The sequence below is a fragment of the Muntiacus reevesi genome, chromosome X (assembly GCF_963930625.1).
Source record: "Muntiacus reevesi chromosome X, mMunRee1.1, whole genome shotgun sequence".
Lineage (NCBI taxonomy): Eukaryota > Metazoa > Chordata > Mammalia > Artiodactyla > Cervidae > Muntiacus > Muntiacus reevesi.
This window is the reverse complement of record NC_089271.1, coordinates 66,346,829-66,368,939: the sequence shown is the minus strand read 5'-3', so window position 1 is coordinate 66,368,939 and position 22,111 is coordinate 66,346,829. Positions and strand designations below refer to the sequence as shown.

General features: G+C 39.1%; 2 protein-coding genes across 2 annotated transcripts in view; both read right to left on the bottom strand.

Moving 5' to 3' along the window:
* PIN4 (peptidylprolyl cis/trans isomerase, NIMA-interacting 4) overlaps nt 1-22,111 on the bottom strand; it is a 1,195,450-nt gene that overhangs the window by 138,202 nt on the left and 1,035,137 nt on the right. The gene's annotated exons all lie outside the window — the stretch shown is intronic.
* On the bottom strand, nt 10,093-18,731 carry CDX4 (caudal type homeobox 4). The gene is made up of 3 exons (XM_065914908.1): nt 18,233-18,731; nt 11,544-11,689; nt 10,093-10,299 (listed from the first exon to the last, which is right to left on the bottom strand). The coding sequence occupies exons 1-3, from the start codon at nt 18,729-18,731 to the stop codon at nt 10,093-10,095; spliced, it is 852 nt and encodes a 283-aa protein (XP_065770980.1).

The following is a 22,111-nucleotide window of genomic DNA, read 5'->3' as shown; positions in this document are numbered from 1 at the left end:
ATTTCCTGTGATGCTGTCTGGTCCTGGACTTTTATTTGTTAGGAGTTTTTGATTACTGATTCAGCTTCAGTATTAGCAATTGGTCTCTTCATATTATTTGTGTCTTCCTGATTCAGTCTTGGAAAATTGTGTTTCCAGGAATGTTTCCATTTTTTTCTCATTTTTCCAATTTTTTGGAGTATAGCTGTGTGTAATATTCTCTTATGATTGCTTGTATTCCTGTAATTTCCCCCTCTTTCATTTCTAATTTTGTTTATTTGGGTCCTCTTATGTTTTCCTTAATAAGCCTAGCTAAAGATTTATCAATTTTATCTTTTCAAAAAACTAGCCCTTGGTTTCTTTGATCTTTTTTATTTTTTGTCTCTATTCTATTTATTTTTGCTCTGATATCTATTGTTTCCTTCCTTCCGATGGCTTTGGGCTTTGCTAATTCTTCTTTTTCTAAATCCTTTAGATGGTAGATTACATGTTTATTTGAGATATTTCTTGTTTCTTGGTATAGGCCTGTATCACTATAAACTTCCTTACTAGTACTGCTTTTGCTGTGTTCCATCAATTTTTGAAAGTTATGTTTTTATTGTCATTTGTCTCAAGGTATTTTTAAATTTCCTCTTTGATTTCTTCATTTTTTTTTTAGTGGCCATGTTGTTTAATCTACACATGTTTCTGTTTTCCCACATTTCCTCCTGTAATTTTTTGTAGTCTCATACCATTGTGGTTGGAAATGATGCTTGACATAATTTCAATCCTCTTGGATTTGTTGAAACTTATTTATGTGACCTGACCTGGAGAAGGAGACCATTCTATGTGCACTTAAAATGAATGTGTATTCTGCTGTTTCAAATGGGATATTCTGTAGATATATTTTAAGTGCAAGTGATCTAATATGTCATTTAAGGCTGCTGTTTCCTTATTGATTTCTGTCTAGATGAACTGTCCATTGATGTGAATGGAGTGTTAAAGTCCTCTATTATTATTACATTATTGTCAATTTCTCTGTTTATGCCTGTTAATATTTACTTTCTTTGTTTAGGTTCACCTGTATTAGGTATATATATATATGTATATATATATATATATGTTATGATTATAATATCCTCTTCTTGTATTAATCTTGCTATCATAATATAATTCATTTCTTTGTCTATTATTATAGATTTTATTTTAAAATCTACTTTGTTTGATGTGAGTTTTGTTACCCCCAGCTTTCTTTTCATTGCCATTTAAATGGAATATCTTTTTCTAGACCTCACTTTCAGTCACTCTGTTTCTGATTGGAGCATTGATATTTAAAGTGATTATTAATAGGTACATACTTATTGCAAACTTATTACTTGTTTTCTGTTCTTTTTCATTTACGTTCTTCCTTTGTGGTTTGATGATTTTCTTTTATATATATATAATTGAATAGTTGACATACAGTGTTTCAGGAGGACTGCCCTGTAGCTCAAATGGTAAAGAATCTGCCTGCAATGCAAGAGTCCAGGGTTCAGTCCCTGGGTTGGGAAGATTCTCTGCAAAATGGAATGGCAATCCATTCTAGTATTCTGGCCTGGAGAATCCCACTGACAGAGAAGTCTGGTGGGCTACAGTCCACGGGGTGGCAAAGAGTTGGACATGACTGAATGACAAAATCAATGTTTCAGGTGCACAGCAAGGTGATTGTTATACATATACACACATATTATTTTTTAAATTATTTTCCATTATAAGTTATTACAAGATATTGACTATAGTGCCCTGTGCTATATAGTAAACTTTCATTCTTGTTGTATATCTATTTTAAATTAGAAATCTAGCATTCTATTTACACTAAGTCAAACAAGTGGAATCAAAGTGTCATAAATTTCTTAGGCAAAAATTCATGTTTTCTAAAATATACATATTATACATATTATTTATATATATGTATACAAAAGCTTTTCTACTATGTTTGCAATAAAGGGTTGAGAAAGAAAAAAAAGAGAAAAGATGGAGAAATTGGAAAACAAACTAAATGAAATGGGAGCACTGAATATGAAATAGAAAAAGTGAAACAAACTAGATAAAAGTAAAAGATCATTATATAGTCCAGCTGTTTTTAAACATGTTTGCTCATTAGAAACATATCTGGAACTCTGGAGAAGAATAGCAATACCTAGGTATTTGTATTTTTCAAAAAATTCCAAGATAATTCTGATAGGCATATGGATTTTAAAGAGTGATTACATGTTTTTCTATTAAATTGTAGTTTTGGTGACATAGAATTCTATTATTTTTCTGTTGACCAATTATGATACAAGTCTATTAAGAGATTAACAGTTACATAATCACAATAGTAAAAGATGTTTATTAGTTTTCACAATCAATAGCCAGACAAAAAAACAAAGATAATTGTAATTGTAAGACATAATGGGAACATGACTAACCTAACAATATAAATAATTGCATACAATTTGGGGGGGGTCAAGCACAGTGATGTGGTAAGTGTAAGTGCATATATGTATATATTTTCATCTGCCCAGCCAGTCTATGTCTTTTGGTTGGTGCACTTAATCCATTTACACTTAAGGTAATTATTGATATGTATGATCCTATTACTGTTTTCTTAATTGTTTTGGATTTATTTTGTGTAGCTCTTTTCCTTCTCTTGTGTTTCCTACCTAGAGAATTTCCTTTGGCATTTGTTGTAAAGCTAGTTTGATGGTGCTAAATTCTCTTAACTTTTGCTTGGCTGGAAGCTTTTGATTTCTCCATCAAAAGGAGAGTCTTGCTGGGTAGAGTATTCTTGGTCATAGTTTCTTCCATTTCACCACTTTAAATGCATAGTGCCATTCCCTTCTGACTTGTAGAGTTTCTGTTGAGAAATCAGCTGATAGCCTGATGGGAATACCCTTGTATGTTATTTGTTGTTTTTTTCCTTGTTACTTTTAGTATTTTATCTTTGTCTTTAATTTTTGTCAATTTGATTACTATGTGTCTCAAGCTCCTTAGGTTTATCCTGCCTGGGACTCTCTGTGCTTCCTGGACTTGGTTGACTATTTCCTTTCCCATGTTAAGGATGTTTTCAGCTATTATTTCTTCAACTATTTTCTCAGGTCCTTTCTCTTCCTCTTCTCCTTCTGGAAACCTTATAATGCGAATGTTGGTGCGTTTAATGTTGTCCCAGAGGTCTCTTAGGCTGTCTTCATTTCTTTTCATTTGTTTTTCTATATTCTGTTCTGCAACAGTGATTTCCATCATTCTGTCCTCCAGGTCATTTATCCATTCTTCTGCCTCAGTTATACTGCTATTGATTCCCTCTAGTGTATTATTCATCTCTGTTTGTTCTTTAGTTCTTCTAGATCTCTGGTAAACACTTCTTGCATCTTTTCCATTGTTTTCCTGAGATCCTGGGTCATCTTCACTATCATTATTCTAAATTATTTTCCTGGGAGGTTCCCTATCTCTACTTCATTTATTTGTTTTTCTGGAGTTTTACTTTGTCCCTTTGTCTGGGACATAACTTTCTGCTTTTTCATCCTGATTAACTTTCTGTAATGTGTTTTTTTTTTTTTTTTAGGTGCTGTGGTACTGTGGTTCTCTTGCTTCTTCTGTCTACCCTCTGATGGAGGAGGCTACAAGGCTTGTGTAGGCTTACCAATGGGAGGGACTGGCTGTGGGAAAAACTGGGTCTTGCTCTGGTGGGCAGGGCCTTGCTCAGTAAATTATCTGCTGATGGGTGAGTTTGCATTCCCTCTCTGGTAGTTGTTTAGCCTGAGGCAACCTAGCCCTGTGGTCTACGGGCTCTGTGGTAGGGTTAACAGTGACATATAAGGGGGCTTACATGAAGGGGGATCTTCCTGGACTGCTGCTGCCAGCACCCCTGTGCCTGTGGCGAGCCCCTGCAGACCCATGCCTCAATAGGAGACCCTCTAACACTAGCAGGTAATTTTGATTCACTCTCCTGTGGGGTCACTGCTCCTTTCTTCTGGGTCTGGTGTGGGCAAGATTTAGTTTGTGCCCTCCAAGACCGAAGTCTCCGTTTTCCCCAGTCTTGTGGAAGTCCTATAATCAAACTCCTCTGGCCCTCAAGGTCAGATTCCCTGGGGATTCCCAGTCCCTTTGTTAGATTCTAGACTGGGAAGCCTGAAGTGGTCTTCAGAACCGTCACAACAGTGGGAGAATTTCTTTGGTCTTATTATTCTCCTGTTTTTCAGTCACCCACCCAGTGGGTATGAGCTTTCGTTTTATCATGATTATGCCCCTCCTACCATCTTATTGTGCCTCCTTCTTTGTCTTTGGATGTGGGGTATCTTTTTCTTGTGGGTTCCAGCATCCTGCTGTGGATTGTTGCTCAGCTGATAGTTGCACTTTCGGTGCTCTTACAGGAGGAGATGAGCATCACCATCTTGAACTGGAAGCTAGTGATTTTCTTTAGTGTTATGTTTGGATTCCTTTCTTGCTAATTTTGGTGTTTCTAATGTAGGCTTTTTATTTTTGGTTATCATGGAGTTCATGTAGTTGACCTATAAGTATGTTTACTCCCTGGTGGCTCAGACGGTAAAGTGTCTGCCTGCAATGCAGAAGACCTGGGTTCAGGAAGATCCCTGGATCGGGAAGATCCCCTGGAGAAGGACATGGCAACCCGCTCCAGTATTCTTGCCTGGAGAATCCCATGGATGGAGGAGCCTGGCGGACTACAGTCCACGGGGTTGCAAAGAGTGGGACACAACTGAGCTACTTCACTTTCACTTTCATTTAAGTTCAAACACATTCTAAAAAACTCTACATCTTTTACTGCCTTCTTTTGTGTTGTGTGCTTTTGTTGTCATATTTTAAAAATCCATATCTATTCCTTAACTATTGTTGTTACATTTGATTTTATAATTTTTATCTTTTAGTCATTGTGCTGGTTTATTTAAGTAATTGATCCACTGTATTTACTGCATATTTGCTTTTATCTGTTGCATTTTTCCTTTCCTGTAACCTCTTATTTCTTGTTATAGCTTTCTCTTTTTCGTTTAAAGAAGACCCTTTAACATTTCTTGTAAGGTTGGTTTAGTATTGATGAGTGCTTTTAATTTTTGCTTGTCTGAGAAGCTCTTTATCTCTTTAAATTCTGAATGATAACTCTGCTAGATATTCTAGTTCATAGGTTTTTCTCTTTCAGCACTTTAAATATATCATGGCACTCCCTTCTTGCCTGAAAACCTCCTGCAGAAAAATCAGCTAATAGTTTTATGAAGGTTCCCTTGTATATGATGCCTTTAAAAAAAAAAAAAACAACTTTTGCCATTTTAATTTGGACATATATTGTGTGGGTCTGTTTAGGTTCATTTTGTTTGGGACTTTCTATGTTTCTTATAACTGGATTTCTGTTTTCTTCTTCAGGAATTTTTCAGTCATAATTTCATAAAATGCATTTTCTGCCCCTTTTGCTCTCTTTTCTCCTTCTGGTACCCTTATAATATGAATGCTAGTATGCTTGATGTACTAGAGATCCTTTAAATTATCCTCATTCTTTTAATTTCCTTTCTTTTTTGCTATTCTGATTGGGTGATTTTCACTTTTATATTTTTTGGATAATTTATATTTCTTCTGTATCACTTAATCTGCTGTTAATACCTTCTAATATATTGTTCTTTTCAGTTGTATTTTTCTGCATTCATTGATTCTTTTTTGTATTTTCTAGTTCTTTGTTAAAGTTCTGTTTTTGTTCATCTATTCTTTTCCTGAGTTCATTTAACATTTTTATTACTACTACTTTGAATTCTTTTTCAGGTAAATTATTTTTCTCTGTTACATTAGGATTTTTTCCTGAGACTTTATCTTGTTCTTTCATTTGAAATCTATTTCTCTGTTTTCTCATTTTGTTTAACTTTCTCTGTCTCTATGAAATTAGGGGAAATAGTTACCTATTCTGATATTGAAGCCATGTCCTTGTGTGAAGGCATCACTGTGCAGCCTGCATATGCCTAGTGACTTGTTGGGAGTACTGGATTTGAAGTGTGCATGAGTTACATATTCTCTCTGGGTACACTGGGCTGGAGATAGGGCTGGAATCAGAGGTGCTAGAGACAGAACCAAGTATGAATTGGGGATTCTCCTAAGCACAATAGTAGCTGCTGCCTTATTGGAATTGCGGCTGAGGCCTGAGGGCTTGGGGTTGCACTTTTGAGCTGGTTTCATTTTTTCCCTGGTGTGTGTGTCATTGTGAGAGACAGAGTTGGGGCCAGAGAAGTTGGAGCCACTCTACTGAGCAGGCTCTGCTGCTTCCCTGGTGTATGTACACACTGGCAAAGGCAATCTACACCCCGGCTAAGGGCAAGACTGTGGCCCAAGCTGTCTTTGTCCCTTCCCCAATGAGAACATGTGCATTGGCAGTAGTGGCCTCCATCTTAGTAGGGAGCAGTTCTAAAGCAAGAGGAGCTGGAGTGGTAGCCTGGTACAGGCTGTGGGGCATGCTGAGGCAGTCTTGTCAGGTTGGCCAGAGAACCATTCATTTTTTCAATCTGCAACATCCATTCTGTGACTGGGAGCCAAGTCTGTGTGTGAGCTCTTCAAGAGTGGAGGCTTGGTTTCTTACATCTCTCCGTTATGCTCCACTGATTTTCAAATCATATAAGGGAACTTGATTTCTGAATGTTGGACCTTATGGCTGGGGTGCCTAATATGTGACTTAAACCCCTTGCTCCCTAAGGAGGATCCCTGAGCCTGCTGGGTCACCCACTAGGGATGTAGGTCCTGATTTGATCACTTCTCCTGCCTTCCTACCAAACTGTGTGTATGTGTGTAGATCTTTCTTTACAGCCTTGGCTGTAGGAGAGCCGTTCTTCTAATCTTTAGGTCATTCTCAATGAGAGTTGCTCTTTATGTAGTTGAAGTTTTGATATGTTTGTGGGGGGAGGTGAGCTCAGGGTGTTTCTAGTCTGCCATCTTAATCCCACCTGTGGCCAGTGCTTCTCTTTCTATTCGATGTGAATAGCTACTTTTACTTCCAACTCACAATACTAGTTCTGAAAGAACACAGAGGGGACTTTTTTGCTTTGCATTGACACTCATACTTCAAGATTCAATGCCAACATATCTTGGTTTCTTCCTACCCTCCAAACCCACCATCATTTTATTAAAGAATCATCAATGATGAATTATTGGTGTCCTTCCTCAACAGCACACTCAGACATGAGTATACAAGGAAGTGATCCTACTTGGGGGCTGAATCTAAGTTATCTAAGGTGGCCATCTCCATAGATAGTCCTCTAGTGAGTTCCTCCCTGCTGTATTATTATTACAGTTGGAAACACATTGTTACATTTGCTTGCCCCTTTCTTAACGTATAGCTGACATACAAGAAATTGCATATATTTGAAGTATAAAGGTTGATTTTTTGATACATGTATACACTCATGAAACCATCACCAGAATTAAGATAATAAACATGTCTACTATCCTCCCCCAGATGTTCCTCATATCCTGTTATAATATATCCCTTCCTCCTACCACCTAACTCCTTTGCTAGCTCCTTCTGCCCTTCTTGGCTTTGTTTGATAATGTTGAAATGTTCCAACTGAGAAAAACAGCTAGATTCTCTGGATCTGAAGTAAGAGTAGAAAACATCCCTTGGTTCTTGCTTCCTTTCTCCTTCGAAAAGAAGTCAGACCCTGCCAAAGACTTATCTTTGTAGCTGTACAGGAGCAACACTAAGACTAGATCAAAGGCCTTCCTTAAGTAAGGAACTAGGAGGTTGAAACACTTCTATAAATTGTAAGTAGGACACTAAAGTTGCAAATTACTTGAAGATCAACTAAAGATCTGAGGTGAAAGCATGTTTCTTAAGGAAACTTCTATTGCAAAACAGCATACATTTGAAAAGCAATGATAAGAAAATCTGCATAATCCTGCTACCCTAACTGAACACTGTCAGTCATTTGGCATGTTTTCATTTCTGAATCTCACCTCCCAACACCAGAAAAAATTCTTTATTGAAATCTACTTTTAACACAACTTTTGCATTTTTGTGTTTAACTTTTTGTCTACATACCTCTGGCACATACCACCATTGTTGTTGTTCAGTCGCCAAATTGTGTCTGACTCTTTGTGACCCCATGGACTGCAACATGCCAGGCTTTCCCATCCCTCACCATCTCTTGGAGTTTGCCCAAGTTCATGTCCATTGAATCAGTGATGCTATCTAACCATCTCATCCTCTGTCGCCCCCTTCTCCACACCACCATGTTGCTGCTAAGTCACTTCAGTCATGTCCAACTCTGTGCGACCCCAAAGACAGCAGCCCACCAGGTTCCCCCGTCCCAGGGATTCTCCAGGCAAGAACACTGGAGTGGGTTGCCATTTCCTTCTCCAATGCATGAAAGTGAAAATTGAAAGTGAAGTCGCTCAGTCGTGTCCGACTCTTAGCAACCCCATGGACTGCAGCCTACCAGGCTCCTCTGTCCATGGGATTTTCCAGGCTAGCGTACTGAAGTGGGGTGCCATTGCCTTCTCCGCCACACCATCATAATATAACCATAAGAGACGGGAGTATATTCTCAGGTTTCAGAGAAAGAATCAACATGTCTTCTTAGAAGAAGTGGCTGCAATGTACTACTAAGAAAAAAAGCTTTATATTGTGGCTTTGCTAACAGGTTCTATAAAATTAGAACCTATAAAAATAGAGAAATGTTTCTTCCTTGTGGAACAAAAAGTTTACAGCAGGAAAGAACAATCCTCAGGGAAATCTAACTGCTATTGTCAAAGGTATACCTTTGTTGGGGGATATTATGGGTGAGGAAGCTAACTTCTGAGTGTAAATAGACAAGTACACTCAGAAGTTAGCTTCTTCATCTTTGTGATTCCCACATTCCCTTTATTAGATTGGAAGGGCTTATTTTAATGCTGATTTTCTGTGATCAGCAATTTAGATGACCTTTTGTCTGGCCCATGTTTATTGGAGGCAATGAAGTGGCACCCTCTTTCTGAGATTTTCATAAGGATGGGGAGGATAAACTTCTCGTTTCCAACCCAAAGATGGTTTTTGAAAAGGAAAGTTATGCTCTGATTTTCTACTTTAATCACATTTTCTTTTAAATCATCTCAATTTAAAATGATTCAGAGTTCTGTTTCTGACCACTGGGATATGCAAGCAGTAAACTGGACCAACAAACTCCAGACAACTCTGCTCACTATAGCCTAAGTTGTGTGTTTGTAACCTGTAAACTGCAGCTTCTTGGACCACATTGCATTGACATGATAGGTAGGTAAAATGGAACAGACTGGAGATGACGGCAATGAGAGAAACTAGAGAACATATACTATCCTTGTACTCATGTTCAATTTCACTGCTGTTCCACCTTCTAACAGTAAATGGAATAGAGAGGCAGAACAGGGGAAGAATTTACTTTGAGTGTTGGAGAGCTGCCTTTTCTAGTGATTCAACCAAGCTGACTGTGTTGTTCTAGTCTGAGTTCATTGTTTTGGCAAGATTTGAAATTGACACTGCAGGTTGGAAGTTTTGAGATAACTGATGCTAGACAAGTATGAGCAAGGGACAAAACCTTTTTAATGTTTATTATTTTTAATAACAAGTGACAGCAGATTCAGAATCACCTCCTGATGTTTTAATAAACCTTTGTCTTGTTATGAAAATTCTGTTTGCTTTTGAATCAAACACTTGAAAAGGTAGCTAGAGATAGATACCTTTCTGTTTACCTTCTCCCCACCCCAAAAAGAGCGTCAAAGGACACACTCAGCATCAAATGATAAACACAAGTATACATACACAAATGTGCATCCTGGCAGAACTTTTTTATGTTATATTACAAGCAAATTTCTGAAATTGTGAATAATAGAGTTGCAAGGGCTTGCGACTATAGCTTTCAATTATACAGCTTACCACCTAGTTCCCTGAGTGACTGACATAGCATCGCACACAAGAGTTTTCTAGGTATAGTTCCTAACAGTAAGTGATCCTTGAATTATCTTCAGTCCATGGTGCATCCACTCATTCTGAATACTGTCTTACAAGGAATTATTACCTAATGTTGCAACTCCCCTGCTGATATCTTAAGAGATCAAAAAAACAATGCTAAAGGAAGAGCATTTTCCATTTCTCTTTGCCTTTCTTTCATTCAGATTTCATTCAGAGACTATGACCTGCTGAATCTCGATAGGCTGAAATCCACAGACAGCAGATGGGGTGGTGAAAAAAGTATTAGGTAGTTCCCCAGGGCTGATGGAGCCAGAGTCACTTTGCACTGAGCCTCCAGTGTTCTCAAACTGGGATATTTTCTTTTTGATAATCTTTCTCTCCTTGGCTCTGCGATTTTGAAACCAGATTTTCACCTGAAACAAAAAATGCTTTGGATTTAATGGGCAACATACTGAATGCATTTTTCAAAGTCATTGCTGATATTGTTCAGGGACTTTAGTATTAATATTTACAAAGCCTTTTCACATACATCACTTGAGCCTCACAATGACCTTGTGAAGCATGCCCATTTGACAACAGATTTTTTTAAAAAAAGCTGAGACTCAGAGAGGGAAAATATATTGCATGAGATGAAATTGAAATCAAGCCCAGGGCCTCAGACTCTGAATGCAGTAGTCTTTACATTATACCTCACTCACCATCTTTGTTGCACAGGTAAAAATAAATAATGATAGAATGGCAGATTCTGAGACATGGTGATGAAAAGGGAGGGATTTAAATAGCAAAGGTGATTATGAACTGTTAGTAAAGCACTAAGGTTAGGGACTTCCCTGGCAGCCCAGAAGTTAAGACTCTGCACTTCCAATGCACAGGGCACAGGTTTGACCCCTGGTCTGAGAACTAGGATCCTACATGCCATGTAAAAATTTTTTTTAAAAGTAAGGTTAATGAAACAGAACTGGGTGAACAAGGGTGATGAAGTACTATACCTCTTGCTGTGATATCATTGTGTCTTTATAAATGGTTCAAATGCAGACTACTTGGGATAAGACACTAAAGGACTTTACAGTTCTAGAATTCTATGATATCCAGGATTACTCCTAGACCTTAGTGGAAAAAAAAAAAAAGAACATCAAGTAGTTATGTCATGTCAAAATCTGGGTGAGTGGAAACCACTGATTCTTGCCAAGATTTAATTTTCACTGAGTGTCCACAGTAAGCTAAATTTGAGGCAGGAATCATAGGATTAATAGACTACAGAAAATTAAATCTCCTAGCCTGAATAATAGAAAAACTTGCTTCAGGTATAAGCATTGGTGTTCATTTACTGTTATAATTTGACTGATATAAGCCAGATAATTGCCATGATTGACAGATTTCCACTTCACACATAGATTGTAACTACTTGGGAAATCATATCAAGGTTTTGACCTGGCTGAGGATTTTAATCCTTCTCCATCCACTTTGTCCCCACCCTTGTTTCCACACCTACATAGTGCCCACCACACTAAGAGGTTCAATAGGAAAAAAATGGGCTTTAGGAAAGCTTTGAGAATTGGTTAGTCTTCTTTTGCTTGCCTCCTGCTTATAGATGTCCTTAAAATCTTAGCCTATTGAAATGCTTATATGAAAAATGCTAAATGTACTTCCGGTGTACCTGTCTCTCAGAAAGGCCCAAGTTGACTGCAAGCTCTGATTTTCTCCGAATGGTGATATATCTATTGCAGTGGAATTCTTTCTCCAGCTCCAACCTTTGATGATCTGTGTAAACTACACGGTACTTTTCTTTTGTCCTGGTTTTCCCTGTTAGGGGAGAAAGGAATGTATTTAATCATATTTTTTTCCTTTGGAGATTATTTTGGTTGGAGGAATCAGAACCACTGTTCCTACCCTTAGCTATTACTTTCAAATATAAAACAAGTACATTTTTTGAACCAAATATGTCATAAGTCCATTTCTTCATTAAGTACTTTGTCATCCGTGGCTATTTCACACACACACATACACACACACACATGCATTCAACACATCTATCACAGCACCATTGACATACTGTTATACCAAAGCATTTTAAAGCAAACACTTTAGCCATGATTTGCATTCCCTTCCCACTCACATATGAGAACAGTATTGGCAATAGTAGCACCATCCATTATACACGCACTTCCATTTATATTGTATACAGTTCTTTCATGTTGTCTCCTATTGAACCTTTCACTCACCTACCCTTTCAACTTATGCAGAATGTGTCTTATTCCCATTGTACAGAGAAGGAAACAGGCTCAGTGTAGGTAAGTGGCTTTGTGCTAGTGGGCTTAGGAATGGGGACCCAAACATATACCTCTGACTCCAAGTCCAGTGTGCCAAATGTTATTCCTAGTTTAAATATGCTGGGCAGCATAAGAATGGCCCAAGTGTAGCAAACTGTTTTGTGATACTGACATTCTTATTACATGCACATTCTAGACAGAATTTCATTTGGATAGTAATTTAAAAAGAAAACATATATTGTCACTTAGATTCTGTTCTACAATAGCTCTATGGGCTTCCCTGGTGGCTCAGACAGTAAAGCGTCTGCCTGCAATGCAAGAGACCAGGGTTCGGGAAGATCCCTGGGTCAGGAAGATCCCCTGGAGAAGGACATGGCAACCCACTCCAGTACTCTTGCCTGGAGAATCCCATGGATGGAGGAGCCTGGCGGACTACAGTCCACGGGGTCTCAAAGGGTCGGACACGACTGAGCTACTTCACTTTCACTTTCTTTTCACCTATTAGAAAAATAGTTTAGTTTTTTTGTTGCTGATGTTGTTTAGTCACTCAGTTGTATCTAACTCTTCAAATCCCATGGAGTGTAGCCCTCCAGGCTTCTTAGTCCATGGGACTTCCCAGACAAGAATACTGGAGTGGGTTGCCATTTCCTTCTCCAGGGATTTTTGAGGGAGTTAAAAAAAATTTTTTATTCCCGATTGGAAAATGAGTGGGGGAAGTAGGGGGAGTTGTTGACTTTACCAGAATAAAATGGGTATTCTAGTATTCTTTGAAAGGATATCCAAACATTTGCTTTGTGTTACAACGTTTAACTAATTTCTCATGCCCTCCTTCAAATAGAGTTTTATTCCTCTTTTTAAATTTTCCAAAGGTGATTAGGAAGTTTCTTTTTCTTTTCAATTTTTCTAACCCCCTCCAGGACCTTCCTCCTTTTCTCTATAGCTTTTGGAAACCCCCTTCTGATCTTCCCTGGTTGTTTTTGATGTAAAGTTTTGGGGAGCGATCTGTAAGACAAAGGTTTCTTTAAAGTGTTTCCCTAAACTCCATTGAGGTGTTAAGATGCAGCACAAGCTTAACAAAGAGTTACAAAGCATCAGATCCCATCTTGAACCCTCTTTACATTCAGGAACACCAGCCAATTGGTTTGGAATTTACAAGCCCTAAACAAATGTCAGACACCCTTTCATCTCCAGGAAAGAAAAAAAAGGGGACATGAATGCAAAAACAAATTCTAGATGAGAGATATGTTTTAGGATTAAGTCATGGACTAAAGAACTAAACAAAACTTTCCTTCTTGAAAATGGAAAATGATGAGCTCCAGTCAGTTAATCTATCTCAAAGGCTCAAACTATGAGCTGGTTTTCTCTTTGTTTGCTTGTTTTTCATGAAGTTTTTTGAAACCAATTTTTTAAATTGAAGTATAGTTGATTCACAATATTGTGTTAGGTTCATTTGCAACAACCTGGAAAGACCAAGGCAATATTATGCTCAGTGAAATGTCAGACAGAGAAAGACAAATACTATATGGTATCACTTATATGTGGAATCAAAAATATAATACAAATGAATGTATATGCAAAACAGAAACAGACTCACAGATACAGAAAACAAACTTCAGCTGCTTTTCGGAATCTAGGAAACCAAAGTTCTGTCATCTGGTATGTTACAAAGGCAGAATGTATATTTGAGGTCACAATGAAAACATTGAGGTTTAATTTATTTCTAGAACCTAAAATCTTAGAATCAAAGTATATCTTTGAAGAGATGGTCCCTAAAACTGTTCCTAATCCCAAAGTGACTGAGTGTTTAAATTCTAACTTGAGGCAGAAGTTAAAATTTAATGTGTGTTTGTCTGTTTTCAACTCTTTGATAATCAGTAAATATAACCAGACTTCAAGAATTCTGGAAGGTTGCAATTCTTCCCCACCCCCATTGGTCATAAATTCCCCTCTTGCAGTTTCTTCTGAGGACAATAAAGTCAATACCAGGCCTCTTTATTTGCCATGAAAATCCTCACCCTTTCCGGCAATATAACCCCTAAAGAAAGGAGGGATGAGGAAGAGCTAGGCTGCATATCAAAGCCATGCAAAGTGTTAAAAAAAAGTCTGTTGCCCCAATCTTATGGATAAGACCTCAGACCTCAAGAAGACTAGATTAGTTGGAAATACTGACTTGCACGTTTAACGAAGAGAAATGAATTCTCATTTCCTGGTGCTCCTCTTGTGTCCCTCCTTCCAAGCTATTTTCTTTCCACTTACTTCATTGTCTCTTCCCTTAAATGATGAAATCTGATTGACTGGGTTTTGGACATTTTCTAGTGGAGCATAGAACCATATTTCCATACTAAAACACTAACAAAGTACTGAAAGCAGTAGCTTTTATTGTTCAAGCCATTCTCTTCTCCCAGAGACTATGACAGTGCTGAGGGTGAGGGCTTCCCCTTCTCCAGCATTATTGTGAGTTAATCTATGAAAATAATAAACTTTAAGTTGTATTACAGGGCTGCTTCAAAGCTCTGTGGTGGGATTTCATTACTTGCCCTGACCAATGACTTTGACAAACCTCTGTAGTTCCCATAAGGAGACAGGATCCCTACAGAGTTTGCAAACAAATGTCATTATATATGATGACTTATCATCACCTAAATGTGCTCATTTGAGAGACTGGCTGTGAAAGTGCTATTAGGCAGAAAAGCACTCTCCAGACCTAAGGATTATGATGATGGTGACAGTGAGGGTAAAGATGATTAACACCAATCCCTTTCAATAGGGAGCAGAGTGTAATTAACACCATCATAATGAGTTTTCATGCGATGGTAATCTTTTGCTGCTTTTAGTTAAAAATTGCATCCAAATTCATTTATAAAAATTGTCCAATTTTAAAAAATGATCAAAACCAAGAAAGATAATGATAAGCTTTAGGGATTGCTAAGTAACTCATTTTCTGAAATGTCTAACTAAAGAAAACCTTTTAACTTCCTTGGTTTTCTGTCTTTTGTCCAGTGGGTTAATCAGAATTATTCAAAGTCACTTCCTTCTCTCCTCTTCTTTCCCACCCCTAAAAACAAAGCTCCTTTCCAGCCCTGCTTAGGTTACCGCCTTTCCAATACTCATACAAGGCTACAACTCTGGGTAAAATAAAAACAAAATGAAAAAATCCCTAGAGTAGTGCTGTCAATGTTTAAAATATGAAAATACTGAACTTTTAAACTGACAATGTTTAAAATATGAAAATTATGAACTTTTCGTGGAAGATCTCTGTCAGTTTCCTTTTCACATAATTTTTAAAACAAGGTATGTTTTCAAACAGACTATTTAGGGAACAAAGCGAAAATAAAAATATCTCACTTAAATCAAATCTCTTAGTGAACAGTCATTTATTCTGTATGTCAGTCCCCTTTCTGTCATTCAAAAATCAAATGCCATGATAATCACTATGAAATGTTTTCCAATTGTCCCCTAATGTGCGTATTTTTGTTTCTTTAACTTAAGGCTAGTTAAAACATTCTTAAATAATATAAAGAGTTTTCATTTGACTACCATAATCAAGGAGGGGTTACTTCCATTTTGTAGATCATCTGTTTTGTTCTCAGGCATAAGTCAAATGTCCTATAATACTACAGAGCGAAATATAAAATTTAGGAGGATCTGACTTATTCACTTAACAGATATTTGTTTAACACTCATTATGTACTAAGCATACAAATGGATGCCTTTTGGTTTGGAGTGATACAGAGAGATGATCAGCTTAATTTTTTCTCAGATTATCAGTTCATAACCTGAGATCTATGGAAGGGTTTTCAGTGTATCCATGAGTCTCCCCAAATTATTCAAATAAATGACATATGTGAGACTTCCCTGGCAGTCCAGTGGTTAAGACTCTGTGCTTCCACTGCAGAAAGCATGGGTTTGGTCCATGGTCAGGGAAGTAAGATCTTATATGTTGCTTGGCAAGACCAAAAAGTAAATAAAAATTTAAAAAATCTGGTGGAAAAAATGAAGTGTGTACATATGCATTTGTGCCCTTGAGCATTTTTCTGGAAGAGGGTCCATACTTTTCATCATATTCTTGAATCATTGCTAAATATGTACTTAGGCTGCAAGAATAAAGTAAAGGGGTATTTTTATAAGACATTAAAATGAAATGGTGATTGAATTTAATAAAGCCTCATCTATAGGATAGGCTGCCACAAGTTAGTGAGGTTCTAAAATCATTCAATTTAGAATTTCTCATAGAAGTTGGAGAGAAAATCTTGTGAAGATGGTATTGTACAGCAAGGTTTGAAGACTGAGCTAAAGATGAAGACTCCACAGAGTAATTTAGAGTCCCTTTCTAAACTTTTCCTGGCACCGGAATTATACAAAAGAGAGACTCTGACAAAGGCAAATGAAGACTATCAAACAGAGAAAAACCCATCATATTTTCTCTTTTAAACAGAAAATTCATGACTCAAGATAATTATTTTACCTTGTCCTTTCCTTCCCATTGTTTTGTCTTCCAAACAACATACTAGTGACTTTCCTTTTTTAAAGTATTTCAAAACATAATCCTGAACTGGAGCAGCCACTTTTCTGGCTTTTGTGTCTTTTGCTGATGGTTAGGTCTTAGTGAATAGGTGTTAATTACCACCCTAAGATTAGATATAATAACAACCTTGACAGTGCCCCACCCTAAGCATACTTTCTATTATTTTTAGCCCACCAACTCACTCGTATTTCAAAAGGCAATATGCAGATTTACTTACAAACACTTTAGAGCTAAATATTTAAGCTCTACTCTTAATTTGGGATTGTTACCCTAGTAATGTCCTAATCAATTGGAATTGCCTCCTCCAGGCTGAGTACTCTCAATGATAAAATTTGGTCCCTTTCCACCCTCTTGCTTTTGCTATTTTTAAGCAGAGAAAAAGTGCAGAACTGTGAGCAGAAGCATAATCATTATGGGCAAATGCTTTTGAATTGTCATTTCTTCCCCAGGGGGATGAAAGTGATAGAGCTGAATTTTACTAATTTTCTCTAATGAAAGGGAGTGATGAGTTGGAATATGAATGTGATAAAAGCACAACTATAGCTGAAAACAAACATTTCCCCACCTCCCTCCTCCAGCCCCTGTCCAAGATTAAAGCAGAGTATGCAAAGTACACCCCCACCCCCACCCCACACCCCTGCACACACCCCCCTCCCAGTAGCCGCCAACCAGTAGCTTGCTGGTAGGAGCGTGAGTTGGCATTAGGCTGAGATCTCTGGGCTTTCCTATGTGTCCTGAAAAGCCTGTGTCCAGTCCCTGCACCTGGAAATGCCTGCCTGTACTGTTAGGAGGGCTTTAATCCCTTTAACTTTATTGATGCTGGGGCTGATATTGGTGCACACCCCTGGAATGTTAGGGTTGAGCAGCTTATTATGTCCCAGTGGTGTGCTGTAGCTTTCCATTGGTGGAAGGAAAGTTGTACAAAGGCATTGGGTTTGAATTCAGCTGGCTCCTGCCAGCTTGGGCAAAGGAAACTGGAGCCTCCTTGAGAGTCCAGGGTGAGGAGGCCATTTTGCCATAAGGGCCTTTGTGGCTAAACTGGACTGCCTATTGCCAATCAAGCACTAAATCTAAGTTAACTGTCACCAGATTTGGGGGAGAAGCCGATCTGCTCAGATAGAGAAGGTTTTGAAATGGAACAGGCGAGCAGCAGTGACTGAGCATAGAGAAACATAGTTGTCCTCTCCTCATTCACCCACTGACCTTCCCCGTGAATCTGTTTTCCTATCTGGGCAACTGTAGGGTTGGATCTTGATCTTTGTGGTTCAGTATGTCCATCGTCACCGCAGTTGCTCCTTTGGCTGATCAGAAAATGATGAAAAAGTCCTCTTCTGTCAGCTTAGTTCCAAGCACTACACTCTGTTTTTGAGCAGAGGCACAAACGAGGGAGGTCACTTGTGGTCTGGGGCCCTGGGCAGTAAGCCACGTAGTGGTCTCCTTAGCTAAGCTGTTCGGAGAGAAGTCTGAGAAGTAGGAGGACCAGAAGGCCAAGAGAAGTAGAGAAGAAGCAAAGGAAGGAAAAGGACCAGAGCATTGGTATCAGTTACTCACCAGTCACCTGCACTGTCTTGCGCATCCATGCATAGGGGCTGTGACGGCTTCTGCTAGAACTCTCACCTGCGATGCCAGCGTCGATGGGGAACAGTGATCCTCCCGCTGGTGTTGGCAAGCTGCTACCGCTGTTTCCACCCCCTGCGGGGCCCAGGTTGCTATATTCCGGTGAGCTGAAAGCGGCGGGGCTCGAGGTCATGTCGTTCATGGGGACCGTACCCATAGTACTGGATGGCCCGGGATACACGCTCCAGTCTTCACGGGGGGGACTATAGGGTGACCCCCAGGCTCCCAGCGGTGGCCCGTGAGGATCCATACCAGGCATATGGGGATATCTCATGTAGTGCGCATAAGAAGGGGCCGCTGCGAAGTTGGAGGCTGGCAGAAGACTCCCACCATCCCCAGTGGCACCAGCCCCGGCGGTGCCACCTCCTGCGGGGCTCCTGAGAGTGCTGGAGTACATGTCCGCTTCTTTTTCCAAAAGGCAGCTTCTGTACATAGTGGCTTGGATATGAGAAAGGAGCTCCCTAAGGCATCCTGAAGTCCCTATAAGGTCCCAATCCGACTTTGAGAAGCAGTAGGGAACCAGAAGTTTAGCTGTGCTGCACGCCCCTCCGACTACTCCATAGGCGTTTCCTACCCTGACGGTTTCCAGGTGACTGGTAGCCCTGTATAGACGGGCCCCCAATTGCTGGGCTGACGTCAAGGGGCTTTAGGCTTTTACATAGCATTTGCATTCAAATGAACGGCCATTTCACTTTCACAAGGACTTGTTCACTCTACATCCTCTCCAAGAGATCCTGTGCCTTTCAATCTCATCTTTCTCGCTTTTGTCCACCTGATCCCATAGCACTAACTTTGCGCTTTTGGAAGCAGGAGCTCCTCCAGAGGTTTCTGACCAGTTCCCCGCAAAGTGAGATAGAGAGGTGTAGAATCAGGGCAAAATCCTGTTATTTGGTCCTTACCCTGTGGCTTCTTCCCTTTATGCTGATCTGCACCTAGTCTGCATTCTTGGTGTCTTCTCTGCCCACAGTCCCTGACACAGGCACTCCACATGGCACTGGCCCATGATAGTACTAAAAAGGGCTTTCCCTTCTCTTCATTGCCCACCCCCCAATAGGAGGAGAGCTTTGTTTCTGAGGACAGAAATTCATTTCACAACTATATATTGTGTGCCTACTATGTGCTAGGCTGCTGTAGACTCAGGGGATAGAGCAGTGAACAAGACAAACATTCCTGCTCTGCCTTCCTGAGGTTGTATTCCAGTAGGTGATAGGCTGGATTAATTGAATGTTTTACAAATGTGTACAAATTAAAGAAAGATAAAGAGAGGACGTTATGAAAACAGAAAGGAAAGAAGGAGAAGACTCTTGTGGATAGTGAGTGGGCTTTCTTATTTTCCTGTCAGTTCACTAGTCTTGCTTAGGTGTCTCTTTCTGCCAGTACTCACAAAAAGCCAAATTCCTGCAGGCTCAAACTCAGAGCAGCTGAAGCTCCCAACTTGCTTTCACACTTGCAATTTCCTTTGTAAAGTTAAAATTGTTGAAAAAGACATGGAGTTGCCAGTAAATGCCAGTGAACTCAAGATTTTACTTCAAGAAATCAGATCACCTCTTGATGACAAAACCAGTTTATATTCCAGTATTCCTTCTCCCTCCACGACTGAAGTGACTTAGCATGCACGCACATTCCTTCTCCCTCACTCCTGACCCCTCCCAAAGCCTACCACAACCTTTAATTCAAGATGTGTTCCTATTCAGAGAATATGCTTCTCCATAAAGTCGAACACAACCTGGCACCTTCATTAACTAACCCTCTTTGGCTTCAGAAATATCATATTACTTCTGGGAGTTTCAGGGTTTCCCCTTGTATAATAGGGATACTAACAGTGTCTGTATTTTGAAGGCAGGATTTCCTGAGATGATGTATGCAAACTGTTTAATAACACTTGGCACACAGCACAGGACCACTATATTCATTAATTTACTCAATATTTATTGAGTGCTAGGTGCTATTCTATATATGGAAACATCAATAGTGAACAAAGCCCTTGTTAAGCTTATATTCTCAAGGGGAGGTATACTAATAAGTAATTAAATTTTATGGTATGTCAGATAGTAATTATCAACATTGTAAAGAAAAAGAAAGCAGAAAAGAAAATAAGGAATGCTAGAGGATGTTTCAATTTAATATATGGTGGTCTGGGAGGACCTTACTTAGAAATAATGTTTAAGTAAAATATAGAAAAAGTGATGGATTGAGCTATGAAGCGAGGATCCAGACAGAGGGAACAGCAAATAAAAAGAAAAGCCTGTCTTTTATTGGAGAAATAGCAAGAAGGAAAGTGTGGCTAACAGGTAGATGAGGTCCAAACATAGGGTGGGTCATTTTTAATTCCTAAGCTTTTACTCTAAATGAGATAGGAAGACATTGTAGGGTTTTAGACTAATTAAAACCTGGCACTGGGGAGAAGGGACTAAGGAGCAGGAAAATCACATATTTATAGGCACTTTGTGTACATGACCTCATTCAATCTTTGCAATTTTACTTACTATCACTCCCATTTTAGAGACAAAGAAATCAAGGCTCAGAGAGGTGGCATGATTATTTAAATGAACTACTGGTATGTAGTAGAGCTAGGTTCCCATTCTAGGTAGCTCAGATTGCAAAGTTCATGTTCTTAAGTTGGAACCAGGCAAAATGTACAACCTCAGGGCTTAAGCCTGGGACTTGGCTTCTATTTTCTTTCTCTGCTCAGGCTCCCAGGCCCTACATTCAATCCTTTTCACAACATAGACCCAATACCCTTGCATTATTCTCTTTCACCTATTCTATCTTGAAGCAAACTGGTCTATCTAACACTTGAAAAGCTATATCAGTATGGAAGCATATTCAGTACCTTTAAGACTAAGCTAACCAAATATTGTCATTTTATCTATGAGGGAACAGAGGGTCTGAGTGGGGAAGGTAGTCTTTAAGGCAATGAATGACAGAACTGAGATTCTAACTCAGGTCTGTTGACTCCCAGACCAACAGTCTTTCACTTAAAAAATGTATGTTTGCTTATACCTAGACAGTTTTTATGCATAAACATTGTTTCAATTCTCCCTAAAGATTCAGCTTAAATGTCACCTCCTCCCAAAAGTCTTATGTTATGATATTCCTCTCAGAGAGTGTATTTCCTCTTGCCTGAAACTCCTTATCAACTCCCCCACTAATACTATTCTTGTCATCTTAGTATTATTTGGGGTCTTATCTGAATATTTTGGAATTTGAACACATTGGAAAGGTGTCAAGGGGCATGTCTGAGCCCTGCAGAATGGAGTGTCATGCACATGATAGGATCTCAAGAAACATTTGTATGCTGAATCAATAAGTGACCTTGGAAATGTAGATTTTAAGTCACCATTTTGACTCAACTCTAGGGATGTCTTGAAGAGAAACCAGTAAGTTGTCCAGTGCTTAGTGGAACTTGGCTTCAAGGTTACTTTAGTTTTGTGTTTTTGTTTGTTTCTGGAAATGGGAGTAGAATGTGGGGGCAGGGAGGTGGGAGAGAGAGGCGGAGTGGCAGGAAGGTTCAATCTAGTTTATTTGACTGAAAATTTTGATTTCTTTTTTTTTAATCTGGAAATTAATCAGAGAGGGAACCTCACTGCAGAAAGCAGAGTTGTTGTTGTTCAGTCACCAAGTCATGTCCGACTCTGCGACCCCATGGACTGTAGCACTCCAGGAAGCAGAGTGGCCAGCGGCAAAAGTCAAAACCCACAGGCTGAGGATCAGGGCTCAGGCTATACAAGGATTATCAAAGCAGTTTAGACATCCCTGACTTTTGTCTCTCAATTCAAGCTTTGCACTTTGATCTCTGTAAACAGCATCCTT